Source organism: Bison bison, unplaced genomic scaffold (assembly GCF_000754665.1).
Source record: "Bison bison bison isolate TAMUID 2011002044 unplaced genomic scaffold, Bison_UMD1.0 scf7180017864280, whole genome shotgun sequence".
In the NCBI taxonomy this organism is placed as follows: Eukaryota; Metazoa; Chordata; class Mammalia; order Artiodactyla; family Bovidae; genus Bison; species Bison bison.
In genome coordinates this window covers 8250679-8261347 of record NW_011494852.1, presented here as the reverse complement: position 1 = coordinate 8261347, position 10669 = coordinate 8250679, and the positions used below count along the sequence as shown (strand labels likewise).

General features: G+C 44.6%; 1 protein-coding gene across 1 annotated transcript in view; it reads left to right on the top strand.

The window, feature by feature from the left end:
- LOC104995375 (cytochrome P450 2B4-like) overlaps window positions 1–10669 on the top strand; it is a 27925-nt gene that overhangs the window by 6118 nt on the left and 11138 nt on the right. Inside the window, exons 2-7 of the mRNA XM_010849257.1 lie at window positions 5625–5787; window positions 5877–6026; window positions 6710–6870; window positions 7304–7480; window positions 8698–8839; window positions 10020–10207. Coding sequence (XP_010847559.1) covers window positions 5625–5787; window positions 5877–6026; window positions 6710–6870; window positions 7304–7480; window positions 8698–8839; window positions 10020–10207 — 981 coding nt within the window. The remainder of the gene's footprint in view (window positions 1–5624; window positions 5788–5876; window positions 6027–6709; window positions 6871–7303; window positions 7481–8697; window positions 8840–10019; window positions 10208–10669) is intronic.

Below are 10669 nucleotides of genomic sequence, written 5' to 3'. Positions count from 1 at the left end.
ACTTTATTCAGCATCTTATATTTATACAGAAAAGCGTGAGAAAGACAAGACAGTTGACATTTTTTCTTGGTTGGCCTATACATCTTACAAACAGTCACAAGAAATCTTGAGAGCATGGGAATGGCTCCCTGTTATTATTTATTACACCAGATAACATTTCCCTGTGCGTGAGAAGTTTGCACAGAACTCCAGGTGCCTGCAGTAAATAAGCGCCTAATCTCTGGGGTGGTGGGACAGAGAGCTATGTTTGCAAGCAAACCCTCAAGAACTGAGGCAGCTCCCAGAGCTGTGTCCTTCGGACAAAGGACCCCGTTCTCACGGGTAGCTCCCCGCATCTCCCCCTTTCTTTTTATATGGGCTCATGCTTATGTTCCTTTAACCGCAGACCATTTCCATAGATGGAAGCCTTTATCATCCATAGATCATCAATCAGTTTTTTAATTAAACAAGGTGCAAGAAATAAAACAGTTAAAATTATTAAGAATAGTCCTCCTATGGCTGCTCCCAAGTACCAAATACTATTGACAGTAGGTACATGTCGAAAAAGTTCTTTAACAAAAGACTCAGCTCTTTTTGCAACATCCAAATCAGGTCTGGGTGCATTTTCAATGTTCATTATTTCCTGATGTAGATGCAGCAAATCTAAGGAAATATTTTCATTATGCCAAATACCTTCTAAATGAGCTTTCACCTTATCCCAAGCAGTTATACTACCATTATATTTTTTGGGAGTAACACAGATCCATTGAAAATCAGCATGACATTGTACTCGTAATCTCAACTTTATACTTTGAACCTCTTTACCTAAAAATTTTACAACATCATAAAGGGCATTCAATCAATCCTCTAGCTTTTTGTCAATATCTTCTTGAGTCCCCAGGGCAACGGATGCATTTTGTGCCAGATTATTAACAAAAGTTGCAGTTTGCACTGATTGTGCCAAGGACAGGGCTGCAGTAATCGAGGAAGCAATAAGAGTTACCAAAGCTACAAATCCCAGAATTATTAACCCTATTCCCCTGTGATAACGCATTAAAGCACCCTCTACTTCTCTCCAAAGTTCAAGTCCCCTTTCATCATACCAAGACCCATTAATCTTTACAGGAACCATAACAAAAGCAGGGTGTCTTAAGACTAGAACCCTAGTTTGATTAGTAATTCCCCTAACACAGTTAGTCAAAGTACAATTGTTACAAGTTACATTATAATTTCGTAACCAGGTTGTATTTTTACAGATCCTACTAGTAAAGCATAAGGGTGAGGCACACATGCACGAGGGTATCTCATGGTGAGATTCCACAAATAACCGTGTCTCACTTTTGATCCCACCTGAAGGTAGGAACCCTCACATCCAAGGGCGGCAGCTAGCTTCCAGATTTCTGTTTGGAACACTTTAGAGCCACCCAAGTTCCAAATACGGCATGCAAAGTTCCTATTATCTTGAGCTCCAGGGTTTCAGGCTGAGTCTGGAGACCAGTCCCACAATGACTCATTTGTCCCAAATATGTTATAAACCGTAGCAGTTCCATCTCGACACAGTTTCCATGGTGCAGCAGTGACCCTTCCCCTTGTTCCAAAGTCGCAGAAAGGGATATCTAAAGGACCAGTTCCATTACGACGTTGAGGAATTCCAGATTCTTTTGTTACTCCAGGAATATACAGGCTCCAACCATTGTCATAATCAGCATATCCGGACTCCCCAACAAAAAGACATCCTGTTGAATTAAAATATCTTTCCGGCAGCCAGCGCGGCGCTTCGGCATCCTCAATCTTGGCGGGCAGCAGCTGTCGTCGCGCTCCGATTCTCGAGTCCCTGTTTTGGGTGCCGGCCTGAAGAGTTTCTATTGAAAGATCAGCTGTTATCCTTATGGGAATCCCCTTGTGTGTTATTTGTTGCTTTTCCCTCACTGCTTTTAATATTTGTTCTTTGTGTTTGATCTTTGTTAATTTGATTAATATGTGTCTTGGAGGTGTTCACCTTGGGTTTATCCTGTTTGGGACTCTCTGGGTTTCTTGGGCCTGGGTGACTATTTCCTTTCCCATTTTAGGGAAGTTTTCAACTATTATCTCCTCAAGTATTTTCTCATGGCCTTTCTTTTTGTCTTCTTCTTCTGGGACACCTACGATTCGAATATTGGGGCATTTAACATTGTCCCAGAGGTCCCTGAGGTTGTCCTCATTTCTTTTAATTCTTTTTTTTCTTTTTTCCTCTTTGCTTCATTTATTTCTACCATTCTATCTTCTACCTCACTTATCTTATCTTCTGCCTCCATTATTCTACTGTTGGTTCCCTCCAGAGTGTTTTTGATCTCATTTGTTGCATTATTCATTATTGATTGACTCTCTTTAATTTTTCTAGGTCCTTGTTAAACATTTCTTGCATCTTCTCAATCCTTGTCTCCAGGCTATTTATCTGTAACTCCATTTTGTTTTCAAGATTTTGGATCATTTTTACTATCATTATTCTGAATTATTTTTCAGGTAGACTCCCTTTCTCCTCCTCTTTTGTTTGGTTTGGTGGGTATTTATCCTGTTCCTTTACCTGCTGAGTATTTCTCTGCCTTTTCATCTTGTTTAGATTGCTGTGTTTGGGATGGCCTTTCTGTATTCTGGCAGTTTGTGGTTCCTCTTTACTGTGGAGATTCCTCCCTGTGGTGGGGTTGGGCGAGTGGTTTGTCAAGGTTTCCTGGTTAGGGAAGCTTGCGTCAGTGTTCTGGTGGGTGGAGCTGGATTTCTTCTCTCTGGAGTGCATTGAAGTGTCCAGTAGTGAGTTTTGAGATGTTTATGGGTTTGGTGTGACTTTGGGCAGCCTGTATATTGAAGCTCAGGGCTATGTTCCTGCATTGTGGTAGAATTTGCATGTTATGTCTTGCTCTGGAACTTGTTGGCTCTTGGGTGGTGCTTGGTGATAAGGCTTTTGGATGAGCTCTTATCGATTGATGTTCCCTGAGTCAGGAGTTCTCTGGTGTTCTCGGGTTTTAGGCTTAAGCCTCCTGCCTCTGGTATCAGTCTTATTCTTACAGTAGCCTCAAGACTTCTCCATGCATACAGCACTGATGATAAAACATCTAGGTTAATGGTGAAAGGATTCTCCACAGTGAGGAACACTCAGAAAGGTTCACAGACTTACCATGGAGAAGAGAAGAGGGAGGAGGGAGATAGAGGTGACCAGGAGGAGAAGAGGGGAATCAAAAGGGGAGAGTGCAATCTAGCCAGTAATCAATTTCCTATGTGCTCTCCACAGTCTGGAACCCTCAGAGAGGTTCACAGAGTTACATAGAAAAGAGAAGAGGGAGGAAGGAGATAGAGGTGACCAGGAGGAGAAGAGGGGGAATCAAAAGGAGAGAGACAGATCTAGGCAGTAATCAGTTCCCTAAGTGTTTTCCACAGCCCAGAACACACAAAGAGATTCACAGAGTTGGGTAGAGAAGAGAAGGAGGAGGGAGGAGATAGAGGTAACCTGGGAGAGAAAAAAGAGAGTCAAAAGGGGGGGAGAGTAATCAAGCCATTAATCACACTCCTAAGTAAACATGGGTGCTGAAGATTGGATTCTTAAAGGTACAAAATTGATAACAAATACCAAAAAGCAAAGATTAAAAATCCAGAGTAGAGGTTAGACTCTCAAAAACACAATATTAAAAAAACAAAACAAAATCACAAAAATTATTAAAAATATATATGAAGTTTGCTTCAAAAATAGGGTCTTTTTTTTTTAAGGTAATAGTAGGTTATAAAAATGAAAATTAAAGGAGCAATAGAGGACTTTAAATTTTTTTTAATTTAAAAAAATTTAAAAAATGATAATAGTAAAAATATATCTAGGATTTTCTCTGGAGCTGTTGCAGGCAGTGTGGGGTCAGTTCAGTCTCAGATAGTTTCTTGCTTCAGCTTATACTTCTCAAGATCTATAGGCCCCTTCCAATGTAGTCGGTGCTAACTACAGGGCTTTAATCTGTTGCACCTGTCACTTCCAAAGCAGTTCCCTCTGTTTATTTTGGCTTCTTCTGTTTGCAGGTCTCTTTAGTGTCTAATTTCTGCCCTGACACAAGGGGGCGAAGGTGGTCACTTATTTAGGCTCACTTGTTCAATCGTGCTGTGGGGAGGGAGGAACACTGCAAACAAATATCACTGGCATGTGTGGGGAGTGCTCACAGTCTCGGCCACACTGCATTTGCCCCCACTCATGGCATGTGTGCTTTCCCAGTCTACACTGCTCAGGCTCCAGTCTACACTTTAGCTACACTAAAGATCTCAGGCTCTGCAGGGGAACTGTCTAAAGTGGGCCCTGGGTTGAGCGCACTTCCCAGGTCTAAGCCGCTCAGGTTCAGGTTCTCAGGTACTCCACAAAGGTGCAGACTCGATTCAGCCTGTGTTTTGTGCCCTTCCCAGGTCTGAGCAGCTCGGGGACCAGGTGCTTGGAGAGCGCACTCTCCCCAGGTAGTGGGTGTGTCTTATCACCTCCCCTGCCCCAGCCACTCGGTTTCCTGGGTACACAGCAGGCACGCCATCTCAGGTGTACTGTGTGTCTCTTCTGGGGAGCTGATCTCTGGCTGTGACCCTCCCGGCGGATGTCAACTGTCCAGAATCCCAGGAAGTCTTGGTTAGCAACTGGGAGCCTGCTTGCAGTTTGGTAGAGGATGACATCTCTGGGGCCAAGATTGCCCCTTTCCAGCTCTGGCTGCCACCTGCCTGCCTCCCTGCCTCCGGCAGAGGATGGGCTGGTCCGCAGCTGGCTAGGTCTCCTCTGGTATTAGCTTAGTCCTTTGTTCTGTGAGCGGGCCCTGCAGTGCCTTATGTTAGGGCTTTTTTGTGGGATAGTTCTCTCTCTCTCTTTTTTCCCCCCTCACTCTCTCTCTGGCTATTTCACAGTTCGGGTTGCTATCTCACATTAGCTCCCTCAGATTGCCCTCAGGGCATTCAGGCCCGGTCCTTACCCTAAGCAATGCAGCCCGTGCCTCCCTGTTCAGCCCCTGCTTGCTGGTGGTAGATGCGAGTGTCTGGGCTACTTCTCTGCTGGGAGTTGCCGTTAGGCACGTAATCTGTGGGTTTTATTTATTTATTTATTTATTTTTCCTCCTGGTTATGTTGCCCTCTGAGTTCCAAAACTCCCCACAGACCCGCTGGTGAGAGGGTTTCCTGGTGCTTGGAAACTTCTCCTCTTTTAAGACTCCCTTCCTGGGATGGATCTCATCCCTAACTCTTTTGTCTCTCTTTTTATCTTTTATATTTTGTCCTACCTCCTTTTGAAGACAATGGGCTGCCTTTCGGGGTGCCTGATGTCTTCTGCCAGTGTTCAGAAATTTTCTCAGCGTTCAAATGTTCTTTTGATGAACTTGTCAAGGAGAAAGTGGTCTCCCTGTCCTATTCCTCCGCCATCTTAGGACCATGCCCTCTGTAATTCTTAAAAGCAAGGCTGGGAGGGCTCAGGGTAAAGTCAACAGAGGCAGATGCTTGGGGTCAGGTGATATATGTGAGGTTCGGAGGAAACCATAGAGTTCTAGTCTTTGCTCTTCCCTGATGGGGCTGCAGCCTGCAGGGTAGGCTAACTGGGAGGTGTGATCCAGGGGTGAGGTGGAGATCCTTCTCTTGAGTCAGAGAGTGAGACCTGGACTCTGCCCTCACAGCTGCAGGAGAAATATGGGGATGTCTTTACCATCTATCTGGGGTCTCGGCCTACTGTCATCCTGTGGGGGTACGAAGCAATGAAGGAGGCTCTGGTGGATCAGGCCGAGGCATTCTCTGGCCGAGGGCACATCGCCATCATTGACCCTGTCTTCCAGGGAACAGGTGAGTGGGGGATGAGGGTGAGGATTAGGGAGGGGAGGAGGGAACATCCCATGTGTCTTCTCAACCTTCCCTCCACGCCCCACCATCAGGTGTGGTCTTTGCCAATGGAAAGTCATGGAAGGTTCTACGGCGATTCTCTGTGACCACCATGAAGGACTTTGGGATGGGGAAGCGGAGTATTGAGGAAAGAATCAAGGAGGAGGCTCAGTGTCTGGTGGAGGAGCTTCAGAAGTCCCAGGGTGAGTGCAGGCTGGGTGGAGGTGGGGATGAGATGGGGTGAGAGAGAGGGAGAGGGCATGTGACTGATAAAGAGAGATCCAGAGACAAAGACGAAGAGAGGCAGAAACAGCTTCAGATAAAGAGAGGAGAAGGAGATAGAGACAGAAAAAGAGAAAGAGAATGAGGAAAAACAGAGACAGAGACTAGCAAAGAGAGAGGGAGAGGCAGAGAAAGTAGACAGAAGCACAGAGAGCACAGAGAGAAACACAGCAAAAGCAAGACAGAGAGATATGGAGAAGGTGACACAATAAATCTAGGAACAGAAGCTGCAAGGAAAAGTGAAAGCAAAAAGTAAAGGGAGTAGGGAGTTATTAAAGTCAGGGGAACACAGAATGTCAATGAGGTTAAGGAGAGGGGCTACAAAGATGTGGCAAGAGAACAGAGAAGGAGTGAGTCTGAAAGGAAGAGTGAATGAAAAGGCCAGAGAAAGTCAGCCCAAGACATAGAACAAGAAAAGCAACAAGAGACTCAGAGGTGAAGACTTTCAGAAAGAAAATCTTAGATACCCAATGAAAACCCAGTCAGCCAAGACAAAGACAAAGAAACTAATCAAAGAAGCTAGGATGAGATGGCACCAGTCAGGTCAGAGCCAACCAGGACTGTGCAGGGGACCCCTCCCCCCATGACAGACCTCTCTCCTCAGGGGCCTACCTGGATCCTCATTTCCTCTTTAACGCCATCACCGCCAACATAATCTGCTCCATTGTCTTTGGTGAGCGCTTTAATTACCAGGACCCTAGACTATTACAGCTGCTACATTTACTTAATGAAATCTTCATCATTCTCTGCTCCTTCTATACCCAGGTGAGTCATCAACTGCATAGTGGGCCAGCAATTAGGGTGGTGGACCCCAGGAAGAGATCAGATACTTTCTGTCCTGAACACTAAACATGGAAGGTTTAGTGGCCCTCCCAGGTGAGACCATCCGTCAGTTTGGGGGCCTGAATCAGGCCTTGGACAGGACGGGCTTCGAGAGAAGGAACCTCAGTAGATGTGAGAGTGACTGGGGCTGGGTGCAGAGGTCCACGCACCACTGTTTGTGTGTGTGTTTGTGTGAGTGTGTGTGTGTGTGTGTATGAGTGTGCGCATGCACATTCAGTTGGGAGGCACACCCTCCAAGTCCACAGGGTGAACGATGCCCTTTAGATGTTGCTACGTGTGCAGCTCAGAGCATCAACACTCACAGAACCAGCCAAGTGAATACAATGGGTTCTGCACCTTGTCTGCTGCCTTGTAGATGTTTGAAATCTTCCCGGGCATCTTGAAACACTTTCCTGGCACACACACCCGCTTGTACAGCATGATTGAAGAAGTGAAAGATTTTATCACTGAGAACATGGAGAGGCACCAGAAGATGCTGGATCCCAGTGGCCCTAAGGACTTCACTGATTCCTTCCTGCTTCGCATGGACAAGGCAAGACCTGCGCAGGATATGCGTTGGGGATGGGAAACAGAGCGATGGAAACTGTACTGACATTGAACTAATATCTTTGGGTGCGATGTATGTGTTCTTTAAACATTGAAGTAGTTCCCTAAGGATTAGCAAGAAAGCCAAGATCCATAATCCCCCACCATTTTTCCCTATGCCTCTCCAAGCCTTCCTCCCAACAGCCTTTAAAGAGCTGGTAACTAAGCAGTTAACATGTGTCCAGTAAGCTTTCTCTGAGACACAGCTCAGGCCTTCCCCGAGCTGTGACAGAGTCAAGTCTGTTCTGATTGGTCAAGCTCCATGTATATTCAGATTGATAAAGACCAATGTCTGTTCTGATTAGTGCAGGCCAATGTCTGTTCTGATTGGTCTGGCAAGAGCCATACCAGTTGTTAAATATGGACAAGGCGAGGGCTGCCCTGGGGGAGCCTGAAAGAGAGTGATAGACACACTACTGACATTGAGCTAGTATCTTTGTGTGGGATGTATGTGTTCTTTAAATGTTGAAATACTTCCCTAAGGATTAGCAAGCAGTCCATGGTCCAGTCCCTCCCCTCTATTCCTTTCTAATCCTCTCCAAGCCTTCCTTCTGGAATGCTTTTAAAGAGATTAACACCAAGCAGTTAACATGTGGCCCAGTAAGCTTACTCTGAGATGGATCTCACTCCTTCCCTCAATTCTGAGACACAGAAATGAGTCTGTTCTGATTAGTCAGAAGCCCACATCTGTTCTAACTGATTGAGACCAATGTCTGTTCTGGCAAGTGCCTACTAGTTGTTAAATATGTTCAGCAATATCCCTGGAATGTAAGCTGCAAAGGCCAATCGGGAGTGCAATGACACCCAAGGACAGAGAAAATCAACAACAGCAGTGACATCAACAAATTAACCTCTAACTTGCATTGAGCTTATCATACACTATCAAAGTAACTCCATAAGGATGTGCTAAGGCACCAAGAGGTTATATTCCTTGCCCGAATACACACAGCTGGTAAATGTTAGGGCCAGAATTTGAAGTCCAGGCACTTTCACTCTGGAGCTCACCCTTTTGGTACCTTTTTGGCCTTGATTAGAGAAAAAAAGTTTCAAGAAAAAGAATAACTGGCACAGAGGAACATGGTGTTGGTAGGGAGACAAGAAGACTCAGAAACTGGGAATTTCTGCAGGGGGAAAATGTTAAGAATCACCCATCTCCATCTCTAGGAGCGCTTAGATCCTGAGAGTGAGTTTCACCAGAAGAATCTCGTTCACACGGTGCTCTCACTGTTCTTTGCTGGTACAGAGACCTCCAGCTCCACACTCTGCTTTGGGTTTCTACTCCTTCTTAAGAACCCTGGTGTCTTAGGTGAGCTGGGCTTATGGCAGGTGGGGGCAGGGGAGGAATGAGGGTCTCTAAGGCCATGCTGGAAGGCTGATAGGCTAAGACAGATAACTTCTGTCCTGAGAATCTGGGGGGGGGGGGGAAACAAAAAACAAACAAACAAAAAACACCCCAAGGGCTTTCCTCGTAGCTCAGCTGGTAAAGAATCCTCCTGCAATGGGGGAGACCTGGGTTGGATCCCTGTGTTGGGAAGATCCTCTGGAGGAGGGCATAGCAACCCACTCCAATATTCTTGCCTGGAGAATCCTCATGGACAGAGGAGTCTGGTGGGCTATAGTACATGGGATTGCAAGGAGTCATACGTGACTGAGCAACTAAGCACAGCACATAGGCATTTGTAACTTGTAATAAAAGTTTGCTAGAGACAAAGCTCTTTAAAGTTGACAAAGCACTTTAGGATTTACTTTACAAAGAATTTTTCATTCAGGCAAACACTGTCTGGTGTAGAAGGTGTTTGTACTTATGAAGTGTTTTGCAATCTGCCCTGAGTGATGGTGAGGTGCCTTCTGGTTTTCAAAGACTGGTCCTGACATAAAGCATTACCTTTTACAGTGCATTTTGCTGTCTACTAAAGTACAGGATTCTTGCCAACTACTCTTTGAGGTGGACTAAGAACTTGACTTTTTAATATACATTGCCAAATTACAACTAATTAAAAAGCACCTTCATTGGTTCTCATGTTGATGTCTGCAGATCAGACTTGGAGAAACTCTCACCTCATCAAACTCCATTGTTTCATAAGAATGAATTTAAGGCCAGCCTGAGGAAATGACTTATCTAAAATCATATAGTGCATGAGTGAGACAAAAGGAGATGACACCAGTTTCAGCTACAACTCATTTTTAGTTGGAAAAGCAAAAAACACCATTAAGTGTTGAATGAATTTCCACCCACCCATCCTTACCCAAGTTACCCCCTGTCATAACTCATAACTAGAGTAGAAATAACAGATAAGACTTCTTCACAAATAAGATTCTAACTTTCTTTTTTGATGCTTTCATTGAGAGGAATGATAACCCAATATCTTAGAAAAGAATTTACAAGACCCTCTCATCAGTCTGCAGGTCATTTTCAGGTCACTTGGTTGAGTCCACTGTTATGGGCATTTATTGACATATGCTCCTCCCACCTGAACTGTTCTCAGAGAAAGTCCAGGCAGAAATTGACAGAGTGATTGGTGCACACCGCCTCCCAACTCTGGAAGATCGGGCAAAAATGCCTTACACAGATGCTGTCATCCACGAGATTCAGAGATTCAGTGACCTAGTCCCTGTTGGTGTCCCCCACTCTGTCATCAAGGACACTCACTTCCGAGGATATTACCTCCCCAAGGTGAGACCAGTAGGGTCACAAATCTTGATTGTAGGTGCTGTCTGCCTCCAATCCTATGGTTTATATCTGGTTGTTGGACTGTGATAAGAATTTTCATTTCCAGATTTCTATGGAAGAGAAGAGATTTTACAAATATACTGAAGTCTTCTTTCTTTTATTCAGTCATATTTATTACCTTTACAAGGTATTAGGTTTGCTGGAAAAAATAGAATATACTTTTGAAGCTTGTTATAGAGTAGAGTTGGTTTTTTTAAATCTTTTAAAATAATTTCTTCTTAATGTTTATATGAATCCATGTGTTTATATATATCCATACACACAACAATTGGCTCATACTCTGGCACTCACTTTGCAACTGAGTGACCTTGTCTTTCTATGCATCTAGCACAATTTGCAGTGTGTGTGTGTGTGTGTGTGTGTGTGTGTGTATGTGAGTGTGCCTTTCTTTTTTTAATATAACAG